At 35.9% G+C, this 26,154-nt stretch overlaps 1 protein-coding gene across 1 annotated transcript in view; it reads left to right on the top strand.

Annotated features, from left to right (window-relative positions):
• Nucleotides 1–24,434, top strand: part of TBC1D15 (TBC1 domain family member 15) — a 38,737-nt gene extending 14,303 nt beyond the window's left edge. Inside the window, exons 5-17 of the mRNA XM_050894417.1 lie at nucleotides 459–669; nucleotides 5,926–6,028; nucleotides 7,012–7,209; nucleotides 8,747–8,875; nucleotides 10,618–10,721; nucleotides 11,028–11,122; nucleotides 12,544–12,660; nucleotides 15,493–15,593; nucleotides 16,306–16,405; nucleotides 16,765–16,862; nucleotides 21,639–21,755; nucleotides 22,330–22,416; nucleotides 23,075–24,434. Of these exons, the coding sequence (XP_050750374.1) occupies nucleotides 459–669; nucleotides 5,926–6,028; nucleotides 7,012–7,209; nucleotides 8,747–8,875; nucleotides 10,618–10,721; nucleotides 11,028–11,122; nucleotides 12,544–12,660; nucleotides 15,493–15,593; nucleotides 16,306–16,405; nucleotides 16,765–16,862; nucleotides 21,639–21,755; nucleotides 22,330–22,416; nucleotides 23,075–23,281 (1,667 nt within the window). The 3' untranslated portion in view covers nucleotides 23,282–24,434. The remainder of the gene's footprint in view (nucleotides 1–458; nucleotides 670–5,925; nucleotides 6,029–7,011; nucleotides 7,210–8,746; nucleotides 8,876–10,617; nucleotides 10,722–11,027; nucleotides 11,123–12,543; nucleotides 12,661–15,492; nucleotides 15,594–16,305; nucleotides 16,406–16,764; nucleotides 16,863–21,638; nucleotides 21,756–22,329; nucleotides 22,417–23,074) is intronic.
• Nucleotides 24,435–26,154: the final 1,720 nt, after the last annotated feature.

Raw genomic sequence — 26,154 nt, 5'->3', positions numbered from 1 at the left:
GGGTGGGGAGATTTTCAATTCCTTCTCCCTTACTTTGGTAGCAGTCTTACAACACATGGGTAATAGTGTGTGCAATGTATAGCATACAGTATTGTAATGTATATCACGTTTAGTTTGAGTAAGTAGTACTACCTGGTGGAGATGCTGGTGGGATTCAGCTTGCTGCTGGAATTTGATACAGCAGTTGTACATTTAACTGCTGGGTCACTTTTATAAACTGTAGGCACAGCTCTAGGGGAGCAGTCTAGTGGACTTGCTCATTATTTTAGAAGTCTGTAGAAGATGAGGAGGCACAAAGAGAAATCCAGAAATAGCAGTTGCAGTAGTTACGGTACACATTTTATTATTGGAGCCAATGCTGGGTTTTGTTTTGGGTTTGTTTTTTAGGAACAGTGACAGAGACGATGCATTTGTAATTGGAAGTCAAACTAAAATCATGTGGTAATTTTGTTTTTAAGATGCTACAACTCATGCAAATGGAGAAAGCAAGTGGTCGTTCCTGTTCAGTTTGACAGATCTGAAATCAATCAAACAAAACAAAGAAGGCATGGGATGGTCTTATTTGGTGTTCTGTCTGAAGGATGATGTGAAGCTTCCAGCTCTTCACTTTCATCATGGAGATAGCAAACTATTGATTAAATGCCTTGAAAAGCATGTTGTGCTGAATGAGTAAGTATCAAACAACTCTTAGTTCTGATTTAAAATATGGATTATTGGTTTACTTTTTAAATTCTGTAATGAATTTCAGATTAATGCTTCCTGATGTATTTTCTCTTCCTTTTTTTATTAGTAGAATCAATTTTCAAGGTGACTGAAACTGTAATTTCACATGTGCATTTTGAATGTAGGCTGAAGTTTTAAAATTGTTGGATCAATTTATGAAATAGTTTAGAATCTGTTGAAGTGTTATTAGCTCCGCAATACCTCAGTAGCTCCCTCTAGTGGGTATAGAAGCTGCTCATGAACACTCAGTGTACTCTTTTTCGTGAACCACTTCTGTTAAATGGGATAATTTGTGTTAAAACTTGAGATCTTCTACTTTGTATGAAATATCTGAGTATTGACATCAGTGTGTGAGATAACTTACAGTACTGTCAACTAAATCAATTTGTATATAAATGTTTTTCCCCAGAATTCTGTTCCCCTCTAATTTCTTGCTGTGGGGAATGCTTCACACTTGATATTTACTCTTCAAATCAGCTTTCTGAATGTAAACATAGTTAGACCATATCACGGTGTTAATTACTTGGGTTTTGTTGTGTGTTTATATTGTGTTACCTCCAAGTTTTTCACTTGGATAAAAGCCTTTTTGATCGGCATAGCATCAATGCAGAATAAAATAAAATGTTCTGCTCTCACCATGTAGGCATAAGTATAATTTAAGAAGGCAACAGGTTAAATAAGAGTAGGTAGAGCATGAAGAAACAATGAGGTATAACAGGTACACCTGTAACAGGTGTAACATCAGTGTAACAGGTATTCTGTTTTCAAAAGTGTTTTGTTATCATCACTTGCAACATAATATTCTGATGACAGATTTGAAGGTAGATAGTGAAATGGCTGTGGGAATCCTTAGAGGGCTCTTCTCACAGTGGTAGCATCAACGAGGTCAGAGTTGCCATTGACAAGTAGGGAAGGCTGTCGCCAAGTAATACTGTTAGGCTGGAGAGCGAGCCAATAGGACATGAGGGTTGTCTATTCATTGAACTGATTTGTGAAAGGCTTTGACAGTGTCAAGACGTGGTGTTGGAGTCAGTGATAATCAGAAGTTGTCAACTGCTTGGAGAAGGTAGCATGGTCAGTGTGACCAGTTGGTGAAATGGTACTGGCTGTAACATTGTATGCGAGCTTTTAAAGGGGAAAATTCAAGAAGACCAAAGGAGAGGCTATTAGGGGGACAAGATAAAGGTGTTAGTAAGAATATTCTCTCTACAACTGTAGCTTAGGAAATCCTGGATGACAACTTCATCTTAAATCCTGAGTGTTTTTCTCTAGGTTTCATTTGAGTTCTTCCTTAAACCTCCTTTCATTTAGTTTCCTTATTTCACAACTTCTGCAGGCACGGGAATATTGTTGTCCTGCCATCCCCCCGCCTCCCTCCCCTTCCCGCCAAGAAAATTGTTCCTTTTTGAGCATACTGCTTTGTTTACTTATTCGTGGGTATCTTCCGACTAGTTGCTGGTAGGCTAGGGCAGGTTTTTGAGGCAACCTATGTAGCAAACACTGGAAAAACACCTGTGTTGTATGGTGAGTCGCTGAAACCTTTATACTCTTGTGTGATCTGTTGCCTGTGTACTGCAGCAATATATTTAAAACTTTCTAACTAAATCCCATAATATGTATTTAATGAACAGGACCAAGTTTTAAGTAGGCCTAGTGAGTGCATTTGACAATGTGGCAGACTGGTTTACATTGACTTAATCAAAACTTTGTTCTTGTGATTAACTATCAACTAGAAACTGTAAAATTTTAGATGAAGATTTTTCCCTTATGCCTTCTTTCCGGTTAGTCCATTTGAGACTTTAACAAAAGCAATTTAAAACTAATGAGTTCATGCTGCTTTTTTTTTTTAATTGCCGCTATTTAAAGAGCTTATTATTTGAAAATATAGATGTGTGTATATACACTGATATATGTGCATTAACAGCAATAAGCAACAAGAAAGTTGATAACTAAAATGCAGTACTGCAACTACAGACCTGTAGTTATACTTGCATTAATTTTGGTGGAGTTCCATGTATTTAATATTGAGACACCTGGACTAAGCTTACTTTATATTTCATATTTTTTGCTCAAAGGCATAAAATATTTACAACAAGATACTGCTCTGTTATGTAACAAGTTATTTTATCTTTTCATATTCAGAAAGTTTTTTGTATCTTTTGACTTCATGGTTGAAAGTTTTAAAAAAAAAAAAACAAAACAAAACAAAAAAAAAACAGGAATCTAAACTAACATACCGGAATACCTTAAGCCACTTTATGAAGTTGGGCACCTAAGCTCCTATAATTCAGACATCTAGGTTCTGTCCAGCATTTGGTTGTCAGTTTGTTACTGCGCATAATGCTAGACAGTTTGTGTTACTAACAGGCATCACTTCCAGTTTTATTGAGTCATGTGCTGCAAATAATTATACTTCACATTGCTATGTAAAACTAATGCTTATTGGTGAGTCACTGAATGAAAATGAAATAGGTAGTGATTTTGGTTCCTGTTTCAAACACTGTCTCTTTCAGATAATCTGCGGTGAGTGAGTGGGCACTTACCGTTCTTCCTTTATTTGACCCAGTGGATTCTTAGTTCTTGTCCTTTGTAGCCTTTTGCCAGGTAATGTGGACATTCCTCTTCGACAGTGCAAAACAGTAGCTGTCGGGGGGGCAAGAAACTGTGCGAAGAGAGGCAGTCATGTCCTCATGTGTGTCTCTTTAAAAGAAGGCAGTGGTGTAGGGTTTGTGCAGTCTGACCCAGCAGCTGTGCGCTGGCGTGTCCAGGAATGCTTACCAGATGGAGTTCCCTGCTAAGGTTAGACAGGGAAACTTGAGGTGATGTTCAAGCATTCAGGATGTGCTGAGCTGCTTAGTATTGCCACCTCGAACAGTTCTAAGCGTTGATGAATGCAACAGCAGATACTTTGGGAACTTTAAAGCAAAAAGCTGGGGCAGCTGTGGAAATTAAATCTGAATGAAGTTAAGCATTAAGCTGAGCAGGAACTTCCAGTTTTAGTTTTCTTAGATTCCTCTCTTCCAGTTAAGGTCTGCTTCTGGCACCAAATTCTTTTCTGTGCTCTAGTCATGAATTATGATGATTATTTTTTTTAAGGAAAGAGAAAAGAACAAATATGCCACATAAGTTGTGGAAATGGCAGACTTCAGTCTCTGTACGTTTCTGTTGTTTCCTAATGGTTATTTATGCTTTAGTACATGATGTATCTAAGCTCACAACATCTTTTAGGAAAAGATGTTTACTCAGCTTTCTGGATACCACAAGCAAATACTTGGCAGCATAATTACTTGTTATCCCAACCTCTAGTTTATAATACATGGAGTATTGATGTTAAGGCAGAAAGTTTAGCTTTTCTCTAAAATATCTTTCTGTCATAGGTATTTTCTTCCTCTCTTCCTATTATCTCAAAAGTTTTTGCCCTCCTTTAACACCATTCTTTATAAAATGTCACGTCATTGCTGAAATCAGTGTGTGTGAAGTGGCTAAACTTGAACAAAATATTTGTAATTTGTTGCTTTAAAGATTAGGTGCTTCCTAGTTTGGTGGCACCAGTCTAATATTGAGAAAATATTGTGTGTACGGATGACACTTTCTAACTCGCAAGGTTATGAGTGTTTAATAAAGTGTCTAGCTCACAAATTTGTTTTGAACATTACCCAAGCAGCTGTTGATACCCAACCGGCTGTCCAGAGAGAATGTTTAATTAAAATGGAGATGTGGTACAAAGTTTTTGTTCTTTTAGTTAAGGAGAACATAATACATGACTCAGCCTTTGCCCCTGTGCTGCTTTTTAGCAAAAGCCAGTTGAGCTTCATTAACCGTTGCTGCCTCAGAACTATGACTGTGGTGTCTGGCTGTCTCAAAATGAGATCTCTTGTTGCATTTCATATCCGTCAGTGTTAACAGTGTCCTGTCCTGTTGGAATGGGAGAGAGATAAGACTTATTAAAGTTCTTATCTTTGACTTTAATAACATGGTGGATGATGCAGGTACTAATAAAAATAAAAGTAACTTTTCTTTCAAAGACTAGAAATAGTGGATTTAAACTTTGGGAGAGAGCAATAGAGAGGTATTTTATAAATGTAAGTCTGTGCGATGGATTAGAGTCAGATGGCAAAGTGCTTGGCTTTCCCCTGCCTGGCTACCAACTCCGAGGCTTGAATGTCAGCCTGGCTTCTGGGCTGTTCTCTCTTCTGTCACATATTGAGCTGTAAATTGGTGATTCAGGAGCTGGTTAATGAATTGATGGGGTATCTGTGCCGGAGGAGGGGAGAAAATGGGATGTTGGGGGAGGGGGCTAGTAAGAGCAAAAGAACAGATTAAATACGAGGAGCAGCATGGTTCCACTGTCTTTGTTGTTATTGTTTTCATCTGCCTGTGCAAGCCTGTCAGAAGCAAATGTTGTATTGAAGAACAAGAGTGTACAAATACAGTGAGTTAGGCCAAATCGGGTTTGTGTTCGTTTAGCTTTTGGAGTCTACACAGAAATACATTTGCAGGGCTGTACTGAGATGGTTCTGTTTCACAATACAATGACTGTGGTGTTTTTTAAGCTCCTATCAGTATGAATCTTAGAATTATTCTGACAGTAGCTGTTGTAATACTCTTGGTTAGAAATTTGATGTGCTTTCATACATTGAAAAGCAGTTTGTATTCCTTTATGTAATGTTTTACAGGATGCATTAATGTAAGATTTACTAATTGGTAGAAAGAATTCCTTAACTGTATATGGTGACATGGGCTCTTTTCTCTTCCTCTGTTACTGAAAGGAGTTTCAGCGTATATTGTGTTGAGGCTGACCATGTCTCACTAAATTTCCTTTCCTGTGTTACCTCTTTTTTTTGTCCATTGTCAAATATAGAAAACTATAGTTGAAGAAAACTTTATTTACATGTGGGTGACAAAAGTTATCTTCCAGACTAATTTATCAAAAATTTCTCAAAAGCATCATGATCTTTCAGAGAATGAAAGAGTACAATTCAGAATGAATATGATGATGACTAATCTTTTGAAAAACGAAAGTCCTGTTTTGTAATGTGTTAGCTTGTGAACTTGTGCCAAGAACTAAGAGTGATCTTGTATCAAACCTCCTTTCTTTGCACAAAACCTGAAATGTGACTTCAAAAACCAGTAAATATTCTAAAAACATTTTCAGGAAAAACTGGTGGTACTTATAGAAACCCATTTTTAATTTTATTGCAGATCTCCACAGGATAAACGGGTTCTTCTTGTGAATTCTCAGAACAAGTCTTTGTCTCAGTCTTTTGAAAATCTCTTTGATGAACCATCATATGGCTTATTACAAGTATGTATTATCTTTGACTTTTTTATTCTGAAGACATTTATTAAGAAAACCCCACTCTACCATGTCACACAAATATTCCCCGAGTCATTACCATTGTAGAAGCATTGATTGTATCCTAAAACAAATGCTTACTGTAGAAAGTATGCTTCCTTATAAGTTGTTTTCTGTGTTCTAATGACTTCTTAAATTCCCTGTGGTACTATTTTGAACCTATTAAAGGTAATGTGTTCTGTGATTCTATGCATCTGGGTACAGATAGTTTTAGAAAGGGGAAGAAGGAAAAATTTTAGGAGTTACCAAAACATATTAATTAGAATTTTCTAAATTTTCCTTGAGTAAATATTCTTTTCCTTGATATTTTCTGACAGTCTTGAATGGATGCTGAAAATACAGCAGTGAAGAGCACAATATTGCCTAAAAGAGTTGTTTTTTATGCTAGAACTGCTTATCATTTGCATGGGGTTTGTGGACTCATGAAAGTTGGCAGCAAAATTTCCAGTGACTTGAATGAGGGCAGAGTTTTGACCCACTGATTTGTTTAAAGAAAATCTTCATGAGTGAATTACATTAGTTTCTGGACTTAGTTGTCAAATCAAGTTTTGTGTGAGATTCCTAGCAGAGTACATGATGATTCAAGATGTGTTTTCTCTATGAAGGTAGAGAAGCTTGGCAGAAGGAAGACGTTTTGTGGCATTAATCACTGGAAAGTAAACAGTAGTTCTGACCCACTTTTATACGTAGGTCAGGCTTACTGAGCACACTGTTATCCAATCTTTCAAATCAATCAGTAGTATTATCTTAATATTGAAGATATCTGTTTTTAATCATGTAATGAATGTACTGTATGAAACTACTGAGACATGAAACTTCAATAACTTCGAGACCTACAGTACTCTTCTTGTTGTTCTGCTTTCTTTGAGTACAAGAATTCCAAATAATCTGAGGCTTTTTGTATTTTACTTGTTTTCCTTGTTATAACACAGAAATTGAAGAAAGATCCATACACAGTAACAATGGGAAGATTTTCCAAAGTCACAAACTATATTTTTGACAGTTTCCGTTTAAGTGACCCTTCAAGTCAAAGGCGACCACCATCAGAAATGGCAGACTTTCTCAATGATGCTATTCCAGGGCTGAAGATAAATCAGCAGGAAGAACCAGGATTTGAAGTCATTACACGAGTGAGTGTGTAAATGAATGATACAGATGCATTGATTCTTTTTACGCACACCTTTAAAGGAATGGTAGGACTTGAAGCTTGGTGAGTTATACTGTTTATGCTTGGCGATTGTGGCATATGCTGCCGTACCATTTATTCACAAGAGTAAGCTACTTCTAGAATATGTCATTTTTATGCTGGCAAATATGAGTTTTGCTTTGAAAGAAAGTTTGTCATTACTGAAATGGAGATTATCGTTACCTTAGAGTCACTGCCCTGAAAAGTGACCCATTTCATGCTTAGTGTTTCCTCTGTGGTCAGACAGAGCTATGTTAGGTAAAAATGGGGTATGCAGGTTAATAACCAACTTTCTTGGCTAATCACTTCAACATTTCACTTTGTTTTAAGAGGGCTAAGAAGATTAAAACAAAGTATTTAATTGGATGTTGTCTAGGGTGTATAAATGTACAGATTTATGTATGACTTGAACCAAAGCTAGAATGAACTTGTAATTGGATCATGAATCACTTTGGACTCCTATTGGTGTCTTTTACAGATAGATGGAAAAGGTTTATTTTTAAATGCTTGTGATTACTATTTAAGCAGCTTACATGTTTTTAGAGTGTTAAACTGTTTTGAATGTTACTTTTTTTCTTGAGTTCAAAATAGTGTTAATATCTTAGCAGTAGTTGTATGAACTATGTAATTCTAAGAACTTGCTGCCTAGCATTTAATCAGTTAATTTATCAATGAGAAAAAGTATAACAAATGCTACATACTGAAAATAACACTGACCTGTATGTCTTAATCAAAAAGAGTCTAAGGCAAAATGCCTTAGACTTCTAAAGAGTTGAAACACAAATTGACTTGGTGGTTGCCATCATCAAAATATTTTTAGAAAGTAAGGAAGTACTGTCTGCTGAATTCTGCTGTGCTTAAACATGCAATTTGGGAACTGAGAGAGACGAACCACAAACTGTGAAACTTTGGTGGATGTTAGGAGTTCTGAAACCACATACAGGGGCGGTGTACTTAAATTGATCTTTCAGTCACACTGTGCAGTCTGTGTGGGCGTAGCGTCTCTGAACTCAAGTTGTTTTTCAGTTCTCTCTTAAGATGTGCTAGTGTGTATCAGGAATGTGCTTTTGAAGTGAAGCTCCCGATTGTCCTTGTTTGCTGTGTTGCACATACCTAATACATTTCCAGTTGCATAGAGGCTTTTAGTCCATGGGAAGCTAGCTCAGAGGTGTTCGTGGGGGTAGAAGGTTATTTAAAACACACACATACATCCTCCTCCAAAATCTGAAATACTAACATGTATACCCAGGTCCTCGGCACAGAGTGTCTTGCTCTAAACATCTGCTTGTGTTGGTCCACACTACTTGCTAATGTGGACACAGCCTTAGATCCTTAGAGTTGCTAACTCTGAGGTATGCACATGTGAAAATGTAGTTGCAATGAATATAAGAAATTGGCAAGCTTAGTACTATTTGTGCAGTTGTTCAAAACTACTGAAGCATTTCAGTGGGATTCATATAACGTATTTGGGTGTGTTTCAGATCGATCTAGGACAACAGCCTGAAGTTACTAGAAGAGAGCCTGTGTCGGCTGAAGAATGGGCTAAGAATATGGATTCTGAAGGAAGAATTTTAAATGTCGACTACATAAAGCGATTGATATTCAAAGGGGTAACTTTTTTTTCTGAAGTCAGCAAGACCTATGGCTTGATTCTAGCCCCTTTTTCTTTCCTTCCCAAACCATGGTTATGCTGTTTTCATTATACTTAAAATGCTTCGTGCAGGACTTTGAGCATGAGCCAGTCAGTATTGTTGGAGAGATTTCATAAAGCATGATTTCATGCTAATCAAATACCTCAGCAGTCTTGCAACCATACAAAGTGCTCTACAAGGAGAGAGATCTTGTGGTGGCTGGCTAAAGTGAATGAGTTGAAAACACAAAGGCTTAAGTGATAAAGAGGAGAAATCGAAGTGCCTTTCAGGAAAACATCAATGCTTCAGTGTTAGGATATTGGGGTTATTCTTTTCTTTTTGAGGGTTTTTTCTTATCCTTCTCCAACAAAAGCTTCTCTTCTTTGCCCAGCAGTTTGCCTGGATTTGGCCCTCATCAGAGCAGTCCTAAACACTTTTGCTGATATTTTTTTATTGAACTGAGGGTTCTTGCAATATGAATATGAATTTAGTCTCAGTGATGGAAATTTTGAAAACTTTAGTTATGTCCTGTAGCTATTCTACCTAATGTTACTTTATTATTTCTCTTTTTTTGGTGGGAATCCATCTGCCTTAATGCATTCTTTGTGCACCTGTTGATGCATGTTTGCAAGCATGCAGTCTTGGATTCTTGGAGTTTGAGCAGAAGTAGAGAATGATAACATTGATATTACAGGTTTTTTAAAGACCTATACGTATTAAGTAATGTACTGTGAATGGGGTAGAGTGAAACTGAGGCCCTTTTCAGTTTCTGTGACTGTTCTTTAATATACCTGTGCCTGAGGTGGCCAATTAAGGACCCTTCTGCAATCATGAGAATTACTACAAAACTTTTCTTCCAGTAGCCCATTTCCCTGTCATCTCTGTTGTCTGTTGCCAGAGGAGTGAGTGCTGGATTTTATTTATGACTTAAGATCCCAATAACTTCCAGTACATTAAGTGCAGGTCCTCATTAAAGAAAAAAGTTAAAATGCCTCTCTTGAACTGTTTGCATGTTACTGGAAAAGTTCCAGTTGCTACTTGTTTTTGCAGTGGTTGATGCTATCTGCTGCACCATCTTTCTTGCCTTAATCTAATGGTAAATGAAGAAATATAGTGAGGAATCAAGCTGGCCTTGGACTAGTAAACTGGGGAGTCTGATAGCAAAAGTGCCTCATTCTCATGACTATACTTCAGGAGTTGAAAGAAACTCTTTTGATGAGAGTGGGATATGATTCAGCTAGTACATTTTTGTCATCTACAAATGATGAGCATTACTTGGAAAGATTTCTGACAAATAGTGTCCTTGAGTGGACACTAGTATTTTTGATTGCTTGGATGATTCATCTGCATGTTGGCCATGTCATGTTAGAAATTTTAAAGGTATTGTTTTTGCTTCTTAAAGTTTGTGATGCCCGTAAGGTTTTTATTTCCAGCAGTGAAGCAAAAATATAGGAAGGAAAATATTTTTGAAAGTTTCTTTTTTATCTTCTAAGGATGAATCCAGTGCTTCTACAGTTTTCTGCTTAATCATAGTCTCTTCCTCTCGCTTCCAAGTGTGATACCTAGTTAGCAGATAAGATTTGACTACAATGTAAAAAGAAGCTTACTTATAAAAGTTCTCTTTTAAGTTGTTACTTTAAGAAGTGTTGTATCACTATAGGAACATTTCCTCACAAAATTGAAACAGTCTTTGTTAATGTTTCATATCTATTTTTCCATAGGGTCTCTGCCATACTTTAAGAAAAGAGGCATGGAAATTTCTTTTGGGGTATTTTCCTTGGAATAGCACTAAAGAAGAGAGAGCAAATCTGCAAAAAAGTAAAACGTGAGTACAGTGGTGTTTTTGTTACAAAATAAATTAAAAAGCTGCTTTTTTCTTAAGGCATATAGTGATCTAGAAAGCTTTTCGGAAAGTTGAAACACAGCTGCTAAAGATTGTTGAATGCAAAGTAGCGCGTGAGACTTTCTTAAAAACGATTGTTATACTAAAGTAAAAATATTATATAAACAGGGTGTTTTTGTTATCCCGTTTATGCCAAAGAACAAATGGAGTGAATGAATGCTTAAATAAAAAAGAAAGAAATGTTATAATTGAGCATGTTTTGGTTTCAAAATTATCTATCTTCTTCAGGGATGAATATTTCAGGATGAAACTGCAGTGGAAATCTGTCAGTGAGGAACAGGAAAAACGAAATTCAAGATTAAGAGATTACCGGAGTCTTATAGGTAAATTTAGATTTAGAAACATACCTAACTGTACAAATTCACACACTTTGACAATTCAGTGTGAAGTTGAAAAAATGTAACCCTTTGAGTAACCTGTATGAAGAGGCACTAAAACCTAACATGTTGCTGTTTTCAGAGGTGTCTAAACTTTGTTACATACTTAATACTAAAACTTCCTTAACTAGAGTAATTCAGAGCTTTACACATTAGTGTTACAGAATGGCTGGATTTGTTAGCTTCCTTTACCTAATAACAAAAGGCTCTTTATTTCATGTTATTTCACGATGTAATTTTACTGGGAATGTCATTAAAATAATGACATACAATGAGAAAAATGTGTCTGTGTATTTTAAAATTTCTTACAGGGATTTGTATATGTGCATTCTGACTTGTGGGGTTTTATACCTACTTTTAAAAATTTCATCAAGTTCTGCTGACAATTAGCAGTTTGTATCCTCAGTTCTCTTTGGTAGTGAGGTTTGGGCACCAACGTTTAGGATTACTAAATAGTTATTTCAGGAGACAGGGTAAGATTTTTTGTGTTATTCTGAGACATGGACTAAACTTATTTCAGCCAGTTATTCAACAGGCAAGCTGAAAGGGTTGAGAAAGTCTAGTCTTAGTAGATTAGTAAACTACCTTTTTAAAGAGTGTGTATGTAACAGAAAAAAAAAACATTCAGAGTTCAAAAAAGGCTGAAGTTTTGTTTCTGTTAAAGTTCTGTTCCTTTTTAAGTGTTTGAAATGTAAATGACAATATTAGGCTTATGTTGTAAAATAGATCCAAAACTACAAAATACTGCTTTTATTAAGTGCACTCAAAATTTTGCTTATTTCAATACATCAGTCTTGAATTTCCCATTATTAAAGAGTATGCTGTGTGCTTGGTATGTTTGAGGCATGAAAACTGCCTCATGAAACAGGCGGTTTCAGCTCACTATGAGTTATAAGAACTTGTTAAACAGAATTTATAAACATGCTGTCGTGAACTATCACTGTGTCTTTGAGCTGATCATGTGGTAACTTTCCTACTATGGCTTATGCTGCATCGCATAAATATTCATAAATGGCATTGCATAGCTAACTCACATAAAATTGTTCTTAATCCCTGTAAGTGTAAAACATTTTCACGGAATTATAGTCAGGAATTTTTCCATAAAAAGTATTAACAAAAAAAGGCAAAAAGCTTTAAAATATGTTTATAAGCAAATCCTTTTATTGCAGACAGGAAGGATTTTCTTTCTTTTAAAATATTCTTTATTTTGAAATGACATTCAGTTATGCAGTTGTCTTAAACACTTCAAAGCTTTGCAACAGTGTTTGAGGAAAAAAGCAGGAGCTTAAAAACATTCTGAATTCATTTGATGCTGGCTTTGTAGAACTTGTTTTGAAAATGTTTTTGAATCTGGACTGTTTTCTTAGAGAAAGATGTAAACAGGACAGATCGAACAAATAAATTCTACGAAGGCGAAGATAATCCAGGATTGATTTTACTTCATGATATTTTGATGACCTATTGCATGTATGACTTTGACTTAGGTAAGTTGTGTTCCTCTGAATGTAAAAGCCTTTTTAGTTTCTGATATGCAGATTTGCTTATGTTAAGGCTTGTTAATACAATTGAACTTGTATTGATTACAATGCTTTTTGTAAATGTCAAGATTTGTATTTTAAGAATGTAGATGACTGTTCAGTTTCTCATCCTGTTTCTTCCTCTCTCCTATCTGATGTTTATCATAGGCATCTGAGTCATCAGCTGAGGTGGGATTGGGAATTAAGTGGCAGTTTGTCTTCACTATAGCCCTACTGTTGTGTTGTGGTGGTTTTTTTGTTGGTGTTTTTTTTTTGTGTTAAGAATTGAAGCAAGTTTGCTTTTCAGAGTTTTAAATGGGTTTGGTTCTTTGGAGCTTGAGTGTTATATCCATTTTTAAGACTGATATATCAATAAAAATGATAAACCGGCTGCCACTGCTGTAATTAAAGCTCAGTATGCTGAACCAGCTGTTTGTAAACACAAATGTTCTTATGAATACTTTAAAAGCTGGTTCTTGAGGAGTACACTTAACAGTCTGTCAAAAATTACGCTTTAGTGTACGCATCTGTTGCAGAAGGAACAGCATATAACATCTTGCTTTAATCACAGTGTATATGAGATGTCTAAGTCTTGGCTTCTGTTAATTGACTTGGAAGGGAGGGAGGGAAAACATACTTCTAGCTGGTTCCCCCCTCCACCCCTGGCATGACATTTGGCTGTTGTGTACTTGGGGGTTTTTTTGGCGTTCTGTCCCAGAAGAGTGTTGGGATTCTAAAAGCCCACTTTGTGTTAGATTTTGAAGGCAAAAAGTAGGAACAAATCTTTAATCGCTAGTAAACTTGCTGCAGAGCCATAGGACTTGTCAGCTTTTGTCCTTTCTGTCAAGTGTGTAGAGAGACTTGATCTTTGGCTTGAAAAAGGAGGGAAAAACTAAAACTGATTGAGCCTGTTGTTTACACATGTAGCTCTGTTCCTCATGTCTTTCCACATTTCAACCTGCATTAATGCACAGTGACATATAAATGAAATTAAAGGACATTTACCACCCACTCTATTAAAAACATTGTTTAGATGGCTCAAATGTATGCAGTGGATAAGACTTCTGTTTTATAAACAAGCAAGAATAATGGAAATCTAGTACATTTGACATTGTATCTGTCCAAGGCTTCTAAGCTACTCAAGCATTGGTACAGTGCTGCTCTTAATCCTTCGACAGCAGCTGTAGAGAGGTCTGAATAATGCCACAAAGTGCCAGATAGGGGAGGGGACAGAACAGCTGTTAATACAACATTTTTCTGAATGAATTCCTCAAGTCTGCGTTAATGCAACTGGTTTTATTCTTTAAGAGACTTTTAAACTGTCTTGAACAGAATTTTCTCTGCATTTATTTTTAATTGGCTATAGTATTAAAATGTGTAGGGAATAAAACATTTTTTTCTTTTGACCTTTTAATTATTTACCTGTTTTCTGTTCCTTGTTCTGTTTTTCTTCTCACACCTGCTCCATATTTTCACAGTCATTGGCTCCAGTCCTCTTTTCAGTTATTCAGTTATAATTACATTGTTAAGAAATTGAATCAGCCAAGCTTGAGTCTGAGAAATGTCATGTCATGTTGAACCAACCACTGACGATAGATATACACATAAATTATGTTCTCCCTTACTTGGGGAGGTCAGCAGCAATAGGGCAGTAGATAAGCTGACTTGAGCATCAGTGGTAAGGTAGTTGGAAGAGTCAGGAAGAAGGAGAAAAATGAGCTGTAAAAATCCTTGTCCTCTACTCTTCTTAATTGGGCTGTTAATTACAAGTAAGGAAGCTGGAAGAAGTATTAAAAAGCTATAAAACTTCGAAACTGTTTGGTATACAACTGAAATTTTTTAGCTATTTGTAAAAATGATATGCTCTAAAAATGGGCATTTTATTCTCCAGTTAAATGTAAGCTTTTCTTACAAGGCATGTGAATGCTTTTTAGGGCACATGAACTTGATTCACCATTTCTAGGCACAGAAACCTAAAGGCACTTTCTTGAATCAGGTCTGGATATGTGTTTCTTTCATGCTTCTCACAAGCAATACTTTGCTGTTAATCCTCTTCCGCAGTTTGATAGGTAGTAATCTTTGTTGTTGGCTGCTTGGTTACATAGCTGGTCTTAGGCTTTAGTGTATTTAAAATACCGTCCAAGCAGAACAGTCCTTACTTCCCTAAATACAGGAATCCTTAAAGCATATTCAGTGCCAGAAAAAAGAAATGTTAAGTGCGAAATTTTCTTCGTAAAAGCTATTGCGCCGTATGTTTTCTTGGGATTGAAACTCAGCATCTCTTCTTCAAATCTATTTGAAAAGAAAATCTTCAGTTGGGGGAAAAAAAAGTGGGAAGACATTAAAAGATTTTAAATGTATGGAAGAAAGCAACCAATTACAGATGGAGAGGAGAATAAATATGAGTCTGTATTTGTGATGGTGCAAGGTATATATTTAATCTTCTTAAAAATAGCACTATATGCTTCTGAGCTCTAAATGGGAACTTTTTTTACTAAAAATCTATTCTGGTGTCAGCTCAGTTTGTACCTATTTTAACAACTACAAAAGCAATGCATGTGTTTTATGCCCTCTTTAGATTGGCAGAAACTGCTGGTAAATCTTGTTAGATCTACTGGATGTTGGTGGTTATTAACACAAAAATGTCTTTATTGGTGGTTGAGTTGGAAAATTACAGTATCTGTACAAACGTGGAATGCAAACATTTGTTCAGTCATTCAACACACTTGAAAAATTACTGTTTAACTGCTGAGTTCAACTAAATTCCTATTTGCCTTTTTTCCCTTTTTCTCCATCAAGGTTATGTCCAGGGGATGAGTGACTTGCTTTCACCTCTCTTGTATGTTATGGAGAATGAAGTAGATGCCTTTTGGTGCTTTGTATCATACATGGATCAAATGGTAAAATAAGGCTTTTTTAGCCCGCATAAACAGATAAGCTATGGATAGCATTTGGGGTTAATTTTATTTTATAAATTTCATTGGGTTTTTTGAATTCTTTTAAAGCAATCATCTTATGTTTGAAGTAAATACATTTTTTTTCTGATTGACACAGGTTATGGTGGGTTTGTGATACTATTACTGTGCAATACAGACAAATTTGACTCCTTGGAAATTCTGAAGTAACTCAGAGCCATCACAGACAAATTTGTATTAATCAGGAGTCCTCTAGCAGGATTTTGTTCAAGATGATGGTTCCCTGTCATACTTACCTTTTGCATTTGTTAAATGCAATTTAGACTTTTCACAAGCTGAAGCTTTTATGAATTGTGCATGTGGTGAAACAATATGTGACTGGTATGAGATGTCTTTTTGGTTTGAGAGCAGTGGTGCTGCTTGGAGGTACAGAGCATAGGCTGATTTAAAATATAATTTATTACATACAAAAGTGTTATCAAAGAAAAACAGTTCACTGCTTTAGTTAAACCTTTCAGTAAAAGGCAGACATTTCATTAGATAGAAGTACAGTTAAATATCCGTATGTTAAATACCTAAAGGATGAGAACCACTGTTGCAATAACAAACTTTTTTTTAAAAATTAAAAATAGCTGTAAATCTCAGAATTATCATTGAGTTAATAAAAATGACAGTGCTGATATTTTATTCCATCCAGCATCAGAATTTTGAAGAACAGATGCAGGGTATGAAGACACAACTAATTCAACTGAGTACTTTGCTTCGTTTACTAGACAGTGGATTTTGCAGTTATTTAGGTAGGTGTATTATTCATGCACAATAACTAAAAGAACTTGCTGCATTCTATGTGCATTGATATCCTTACCAGTCTTTAAACATAATTCCAATAGTAATATTATATGAATACAGGACTTGTAAATTAATAACGCCTAAAAGATTTCAGTAATTGCTCCATAACTGTTGAAAAACAGGGTCATCTTGCTACTGATTTTAAAAATATGCTGTCCTCTGGCAAGTATCTTTCATTCTGGAAAGGGGCCACCGTCTTAAAAATCAGTGGTATGATTGTGTACCTGTAAAGTGTGTTGGGGTTTTTTTCCCCCCTGTTGTCTTAACCAAATTTGGTGTTTATGAAATGTAACACTCTTATTCCTAGAATCTCAAGACTCAGGCTACCTTTATTTTTGCTTCCGATGGCTTCTTATCAGATTTAAAAGGGAATTTAGCTTTCAAGATATTCTTCGACTCTGGGAGGTAAGAAGATATTTCATCACACAAACTCCAGCAGTCTTTGGACTTCAGAACAAAAAGCATGAATCATTCTGCAAAGTGATTAATACTCTAATAAATTTTTTAAACTGATTCAGTGCAATGAGGTGAGGACATTTTAGCATATGTTATGTCTTTTTAGCCAAAACAACAACTTGGGAAGTTAATGAAAAAATACGTATGAGAGGTGGTGGAGATAAATTGGCTTTTTCAAAAAGGTTTGGACAGGATCCTTCAGATGAGGCTCTTACGTGGAAGTAGTAAGTGGAGAGTATCAGTTAACTTTTAAAGGAAAAGAGCTTATGCTAGAAGAAAAAGCATTTGTGTGTGTGTCTGATTAATTCCTTGATATTGGTAGTACTTTATAGATTAAGTGGAATGAAGCACTGGCAGGGTAGTTTTTGTTTTAGCCAAAACCATAAAGAGGATGATGTCAGAAGATCCATTTAATCTTGATGATAAGGCCTCATGATGCCAAATAACATAATTAAAACATCAAAATGTGGAAGTTCTGATAATTCCAGGTTAATGAGATCTTTTTTCATTTCGGTGATCTTGGGATCATATGGAGTAATTAAGGTGAACTAACATTTTTGTTGAACGCACTTCAATTCTTTGTTCCAAGAAAATTGAGAATTGTGTCAACAGTACAGGTTTATTGTCTAAGATGCGTTTAACAAGAGCACAATATCCACTGAAAACTCACAAACTAGAGAATAAATGTTCAGATGAATGGAAGGAGTATTTTCTAGGATATAACATCACATAGAGTTGTGCTGGAGAACAGAAGGGTAATGAAAAGAACAGGACTGAGATGCATAAAATTTGTACTATAATGAAAAATAATGTTGTTTCTGGTATAATGAAAAATAATGGTGATGCTTTTATTCACTTTTTCCACTAATGAAAAAGGAGTCACATAAAGAGGAGGACCAGTATTTAAAACTGTCTAAAGTAAATCTTTTTTAGCTTTTTATCATCAGTTGGTGGAATTTACTATCATAGAGTAGTGAGGTGATCTTTTAACTGAAAAGGACTAAAAAGTTTATGAATAACATTCATAAATAAGGGAACCAAAATGTACAAAACCAAAAGAATTCTCGTATTCCAAGGTATAAATGATAATGATTTTGGGGGAAAAAAATTTCACCCATCTCGTTTTTCCCCCTCGGTGTTATGTTGTCTTCTCAGTATTTTTTAAAGACTAATTTTTCTTTTTAAATTGATGACAGCAGTATTCTTATTTATAGTATTGACATATATAGTAATAAGAATACTGACAACAGTATTCTTATAGTCCCAGGCTAGCATGTTTTTATCACCTCTGCTTTAATGCGTGTATGCATGTGCATACAGAAAAGAAACACACTATATTTCTAACTCTTAAGTATATTTTTCCTGTCTTAGGAAGATGATGGAAACCTAGTCTTGTAGGTTCCTTCTAGCACATCATAATGTATGTTTACTACAAGTATTCAATTTCTTTGCTAGGAGATATGGAATGGGAAAGGGGGTATCTTGTTTTCCTTTTTAAAACAAACTAAGGCATTATGTTGATGTTTTTATGTGAAAGGTAGTGTCACCTTTGTCACAGTTGAAGTCCAGCTTACAACGTCTGTGTGTCGTTGTGTGTCGTCCCCCCCGTTCATAGCTGTGCAGCTTCATTGGTATCAGTGGAGTGTATATGTGGGATTTACAAAGGCAAGCTAGAGAGACCATTTTCCCCTTTGTAATCAATAGAGAGAAATGAACTGCTTTTAGGGTAGTTCAGTCTGAGCAAAATTCATGTGCTGTTTTGTAATAGCACATGAATTGAGGCAACCCATTTGAAGGCGATGCTACCCTGTGACGTATTCACTTGCAGAGGGTGGAATGGGAGGAAGGGGAGGTACGATCTGAGATTCCAGTACCAAGTTCCAGGACTTCTGGGGCTTTTTCTGTCTAATCTATGAATTTCAGGGTGTTCTTTTGGATCTGCATTTCTGTCCTCTGAGTTGCCTGAACCACTAAGGTAGCATCGGATACTTTTTCCCTGTTCCCACTGAATTCATGACTTCCAGTGTTTTATCTCGAAAAAAGGAATGAGGAAGATTCTTCACTAGACCGGTTATTAGACATTCACCTTACAGATGGGAGATACCAGTCCCCATCAGCTGGAGTAGAGGCTAAAACCAAGCCCTCCCACTTACTGAGCAAGAGCCATAATAATCAGATTGTGGTAGAAAATGTGGGTGGTTATGGTACAACAGGGTGTGCTAGGCAGTGCACGTGCTAGAGGTGGCATTCCACCTTGTGGATAAGTTGAGACACATTATGTGATTGCAGTTTTTTGCAATGCTATATGCAACACCTTTTTACAGAAATATGAATGCAGGTTAAACTGCTCTGCCTGTGGGTGGGATTACTTGCAGTACATCTTAGCAGTGTCTCTCAAACTCAGCCCAGATAGACAGCATACTGAGCCCCTGCTTAGATATCCCAAAATTGAGAGCAGCCCAGTCCCTCCTTCACACTGGAGGGACAGACAATATTACCTGGTAATTCCAGCCAGCTCTTAATCTTTCCTTTGCACAGTGAGCTGCTTCACTCTCAAGATGGTGCAGGAAGACTGGGTAGAAGAAGAAGAATCCCGGAAGAAAAATTCTGTAACAAAATTACACAGCTAGCTCACACTTAACTCCAGTGTTATGCTAGTACAGCTCACATAGTATAAAACCAGAATGACCCAGTGATAAATTACTTATATGCTAGCATTGCTTACAAATATTCATGGATACTGAGGCAGTGCGAGAATAAATGGATCCTTACTTGCGCAGCTTTATCAGAAAGAAATAGGAGAAAGTTATCGCACTTAAGTGGTATATTTTATATTCTTAACTTAAATGCTATTTTTCTTTCATCCTTTTCCAAGCACTTTGTGATGCTGCTGTTACACATTTACATACAGATGCTTAAGTGCATGCTCTGTTCCAGACTTTGAAAGGTGTATCAAAAATGGTAGCAAAAAGTACGGAATTTTTTGCAGCTGGTATTAGCAGCTGGTGACAGCTGCTAATTTTCCTCGGAGAGGAGAGAATGTCTGTAAACATCCTTGTTAGTATTTTTGGGTTTTTTCCACTCTTGAAGCCAGATCCAGCTTCCACGGAAGTTACAGCTTGAAGCAAATACTTCTTAAAGTAGATATTCCAGTAAGATAGCATTAAGTTGTAGATACAAAAATTAAATATTTTGTTAATGTCTATAAAAAGGTAGCTGTTATACAGATCTATATTTTGGTTCCATTTCCCCCATAGCCTGCGTTGTCATGCTTCCATCATCTATGTTCTGGTTTAGATTTAATGCCAAGAGGCAGCCTGTTGTCTGATGTGCTTCATTAGTGATTGTTGCAGAGGATTTGTGGTATGCATACCATAAGAATTTGAGTGTACTGGAAACGTGTAGGCAGTAGTTTGCGCCCTTTATGTGCAAACTTGAACCAAATCCATGTACAGCTGTCAATATTTCCTCCTTATGAAGTGGGAGTGAAAAAAAAGGTGTGTAGACAGACTGTATTTGGTAGACTATAGGCATTTTCATATGATTGTTGTTGTTTATCAGCCTATTTACATTCCAGCCCTTTTCCTGGAGTGAGAGAGTGCTTTAACAGAATATTGGATACCTGGAAAAGATAGAAAATTTAATTCTGGACTGAGTGAATTGAATCTTAATTGAAACATTCAAAATTAATTGCACTTTATTTTGGGTGAACTTGGTTTGGATATCTTTCAGATTTATGCAATTCTGCTTACGGGCTACGTGTACTAGTGATAAAAGTTCAAGTATAAGTAAGCTCTTGTTGAGCTTAAAGGCTGTGTTCTGTCAACAATGAAGCAAGAAAATTTTTACTAATGAAGTAAGACTGAATCTTCATGAGCCTGCTTTTTTTACCTGCCTGTTTTGAGAGTAAATCCGTTGACTCAAATCCCTTTATCGGTTTGCCAGAGTAATTTATGCAAACATTTTTTTTCTTCTTCCTTTTTTCGTTATCAAAACTGTTCTCCAGCTTTCTGCCCACCACACACATTCTCTTCAAATACTTTTTTTTTTTAAGATTTGACTCTCATGAACATGCTAAAATAGGGTATTAATACTGAGGTTGCACATTTCAGTCCCAGTGAGCTTGAGAATGTTTATCTGTAGCCTACATGGGACCAAAAGCCAGTGTGTCTGCAGTCAGAAAGTAACACCCACCCACCCCCAAAACCTGCGTGTATATGTATTTGGGTTCTTGCAGTGGGGGGATTGCGAGCAACTGTAGCACCTTATTTATAACCATTAGAACCTTTTAGAGGGATTGCTGAGCATGACGTACTTCTGCCAATTCACACTTAATGCAGACACACTAAGCCACACAAATAATTTGTTAGTTTTAATCACTTCTGTGTAGTTAGTAATTTTGAGTAGGAGAATTTCACATGAGCTGAGGCAGAACACACACATTCACAAGACCGCAAGCTCAGGCAGCTTAATAGCATTATAGTGGACAACCTGGTAGACACAGAAGTCTTAACCAGATAAGCATTTGGTGACTCATACTTGCAGTTGTCACTAATTGGCTAAAAGAAAAATTTCAAATAATTGTACAAATACTTAGTTGCCTTCAAAAATAGCTTATTGTTAGTTAAGCCACTCGGCTTGAGGGCTTCCTTATTTTCCAAGAACTGCCTTTCTTTTCAGAGGAAAAGCATGAGCATTTCAAAAGTGGTTTTCATATTTTAACAGGTCATGTGGACGGAATTGCCTTGCCAGAATTTTCATCTTCTCCTTTGTTGTGCTATCTTAGAATCTGAAAAACAGCAAATAATGGACAAGCACTATGGCTTTAATGAAATATTAAAGGTACTGAATTCTTATGCATTATTTAAATATTAATTGACTTTTTGGAGTTAATGCAATATGTTTGTATTTCACGTTGGGGGGGAGGAAAAGGTGTGTACTATCTTGTGAAGGGTTAAATGTGAACTGAACGTCTGTCCTCTTGTGCTTTCAAAATGGTTTATTTGATGTCTGTGTTTAGTGATAAGATCATTAACAAATGGAAAACTGTTCTCCCTCTTAGACTACTGCTTAATATGTTTAATCTTAATTTTTGCTTTTTCTTCTGTAATCTTATTTGGTATCTCTTTGAAAATGTGAGTTGGGGGTACCTAGGAGGGCTAGGTAGTTTGTCACATTTAGAAATACAATGGATTCCTCTTGCAGATCTTGGATACTGGTGAAAGCCAGCTGTTACATACTACATCTTTCAGTACCCATTTGTCAAAGCAAATAGAGTATGTTTAGCACTTCATAGCTTAAGGGGCAAGCTTGTAAGGTGATACTTATTAGCAGTGCAGTACAGTATTAGTGTATTTTACAATAAAGCATATTTACCATTTATCACACTTACTATTCTTTGTGAATATGTTTTTAGCATATCAATGAACTGTCTATGAAAATTGATGTGGAATATATACTCTGCAAGGCAGAAGCAATTTCTATGCAGATGATGAATTGCAAGGTAAAGCTATTTTGAATATATCTACTGTGAGCATTTATAGGCAGTAAAAGTATGTAGTTGGCTGTAATTGTACATGTATGACTTGCGAACTAACTAAATGCCTGGGTATGATAAAGGATGTGCTGTATCTATACGGCACCTATATTCTAAAAGTCTGTAAGCAAGTGATTAATTTTATAGGGTAATATTGTTCACTGGGGGAAAGCTGGATTGTGCCTTTTGGTCGTGATTTCTTAACTCTTACTAGATAACCTCAGTACAAGTAATTTGATGTTCAGCGTGCTTGAGAAAGATGAGGCAAAAGGTGCATTGCACTGAAAGCATACCAGACTTATTAGGCAGAAACTAATGGTTCACTCAATAGAACTAATTTCAATAACCTGAAGTGTAATTATAATAGTTGTTTAGACTTTTATTTTTGCAATGAAGATTATATTGTTAACCAGGAATTGATTCCTGAGCTTGTCCTCTTTGTCTTTTTGAAAAGCAGATACAGAAAATGGTAACTTTAATGGAACTAATGCTGAGAGAGATGCTTTCAGTACAGCCAAATTCAAACGAAAAATTACTTACTGGGGGAGGGATCCTTATTGTAAACTTTTTTCATTTAATTACAGTGATTTTTAATGTTTATATTTTTTCCCCTCCTCGTTTCTAGGAATTGCCTCAAGCAGTTAGTGAGATCCTGGGGATAGAAAGCAGTTCTGTGACACCAGATTCAGATACTGGAGAGGATGAAAGTGGAGCTGTGTTGAGTTGTCCTACGTCATTGTACCAGAGTATCTCAACACCTGTAATTGCTGCCAATGGAACAAGAGACAGCACTCAACAGATGTCCGAGACGCAGAGCTTGACACCTGCGTAATTACAGTTGGCTAAATTGAAGAAAGACTTTTACTGAGCACGTTTTTTTCAAGCACTTGAGAGATGGATATTTAAATTTGGTGTTGATTAAGCTTTAAGGTTGGAAAGAAAATCTGTACTGTAATGCTCTTGCATTAAAGCTTTACAACATGACTCAACTATTTTTGTAGTTTCTTCTACCAAAATAGCCTTTTGTTTTCAATAACATTCCTTAATATTTTTGTAGCCAAGTGCATTTTCTTTTTGCTGGTGAACTGGAAATGGATGGTGATTAAGAATGAATTTGAAAATTATGCATTTGCTGAGCTTTCACACATTGATCTAAGATAATGTGAGCTCTTTGATTTGAGCAGATTCACAATAGGCCAGCTGAAGCTGCTGTACAAAATTTTCAAGCTGAAGAGATGCTGATGTGTTAAAGAAGGATCGTTTTGTAAATGAATGGGTTTTCCCTATCTCAAATGTTTACAAAAATACTTCTAAGTATTTGTTGCTGGTTGAATGTAGATTTGAAATGGACATTTATACTTACATAGTTTAATGTCCAAATACTGAATTTTGTGTAACTGGGAGTGGATGAACAGTATATTTTTACATTAACATATCTTCACTTTATATATGCGTATATATTTACACACATACACACACTATATACACAGATGTTTGTGAATACTAAATGGATAGTCATATTTTCAATATCTGAATAAACTTGAGTGTTCATTCATATGAATCAGTTTGACCAAATTAATGCACAGCTCCAACTTGGGCTCTTTTTCAAAACTTTTCTAACTGAAGTTAACTTTCATGTGAATACATTCAGTCCTACACTTGAGGTAATTTTGCAATTGATTTCTTGCAAACTTTACTAATGTTTATCTTTGCTAATATATTAACTGATCAATTAACTACTTACACTGTTTTTATGCCAAGATTATTTGGAGGATTAATAAGCAGGTTATTAAAAAACCAAACACAAACCAAAATAGTAATCACAATTAACATTAATGCATTTTTTTGTATATGCAAAAGGCAGTGTGAGTTTATTCCATGCCATGCTGATGTCCTTTGACGTTATGTGAAATTTAACATAACTGATTCAGTGTATTCATTATTTGGTAACTATTGTACATATATAAAATAAAGATCAAAGCTGATTTAGTGTTTTTAATTAAATCATATTTAGAGAAAAAATATAGTTGTCTGGTGGTTGATATAAGAACATGAGATGGAGGGGATAGCTAACAATGGTTAGTCCATTGATACTATATATTTTGTGAGTAATGAAGAGCAGTGGGAATACTTGTTTATTACAGAGTGGAATGTGCCTTTCATCTCTAGGCTGTTGATGTGTGGGATATGGTGGAGCTTTCTTTTCTTCTGGAGCAGTTTACTTTTACAAATGTTACTTGTACCATCTAAAGCAAATACAAGTAATACAAAAAGGCTTTAATAGATAAATCAAGCTGTTACAATAATTTGAGACCCGATTAAACTTCTCTCACCAGTTGTGAACAAACACTAGAGAGCTGAATTGGTATAGATTTTGTTTTTAATATCGTCAATGTGCTATCTCTCATCAGTTAATAAGAAGAGTCTTAGGCGGTGAAAGTCAAGGATTCACAGCTCAGTGTCTCTATAGCCTTTCATTTCCTGTCCAGGAAATTACTGTAAAGCATCATGCCTTTGTTCACTGTTGGGCATTGTGCTTCTTGGCAGTTCACTTAACATGGCATAGAATACATAAAGGCATTGGAACTTATATAATCAACACTTTGGTTCAAATATACTAAGCAAGTTAGTTTCAGTATTTTTGGAGCACCTAGTTCATTTGGAAGTGTACTTGCAAAATGTTTTTGTCAAAAATTATGTTAAAATGAAACTATGGAAGGGGGGAGGGAAATGTCTGAAACTGAGAAATACAACAGGCAAGTCTGTCAATTAACTATGCATGGTTCTGAGTTATTCAGGATATGCAGCCACAAAAACTATATGCAACATATTAAGATCTTGAGGAAAATCATAATTGACTGAACATGAATATTCAAATGTTTAGGAAAAGCATATTTTAAGTGGAATTCTGTCATTTCTTAGAATTACAGCTATGGCTGCTAAGAAATACTACTAGCCCTTAAAGTAAAGTTTTTCTTTCCTTTTTGGGTATAATTGTTGATCTTTTCCCTTTGTATTAAGCACTCAGAAGTCAAGGATAAGATGTTTGCTCCTGAATTAACAGTGAGGAGCTGCTGTGGAAGGCTTGGAGTAGGTAGGCTTGCTCTGCTTCCCAACAATAAGATGAAATGCCCTTTGTGGTGTTCATTATCTGTAGTTTCCTTCCTGCTGACAGGCAGCCTTGCAAAGAGTTGCCATCCAGAGGAATCTCATCCTCCACCAAACTATTCCTGATTATTAGGGATGGATTTAGTCTAAGCTGAGACTACAAACACTGTGAGAGGCCTTAATCAGGGTCACAATGGCTGAAAAAATGCCATGGGTTGGAGGTTCTGGATGTATGATTACGTATTTATTTTGTATGTGAATGATTTAGATTGCTTAGAATTAACAAATATGAATTAACTCTGAATACATTTTTGGTCACAGTTGTCAGGCTATAAAAGAGGCAATACTGGTTTAGTTCCTGCAAAGTTGTTTTGTTTTGGGTTTTTTTTAATGCTTGACTTGAAGATAATTATCTTTTGGGGGTGAGCATTTAAAACTTCGTACTTCTCAATTGTAGCAGTATTCCAGTGTTATCTGTTCCAAGGTAAAAATTACATTTATGTAGGTCTCTCCTTGAGAGAGATTTTTCCCATTCTGCCTGTTTGGGCAATTTTATTTGTTTCGGAAGTACATTCTTGAGCGCTTTTTCTTCTGTTT

This window comes from Gymnogyps californianus, chromosome 1, assembly GCF_018139145.2.
Source record: "Gymnogyps californianus isolate 813 chromosome 1, ASM1813914v2, whole genome shotgun sequence".
NCBI classification, from domain to species: Eukaryota; Metazoa; Chordata; class Aves; order Accipitriformes; family Cathartidae; genus Gymnogyps; species Gymnogyps californianus.
Note: the sequence above shows the minus strand (reverse complement) of the source record. Positions and strands in the feature narration are given on the sequence as shown.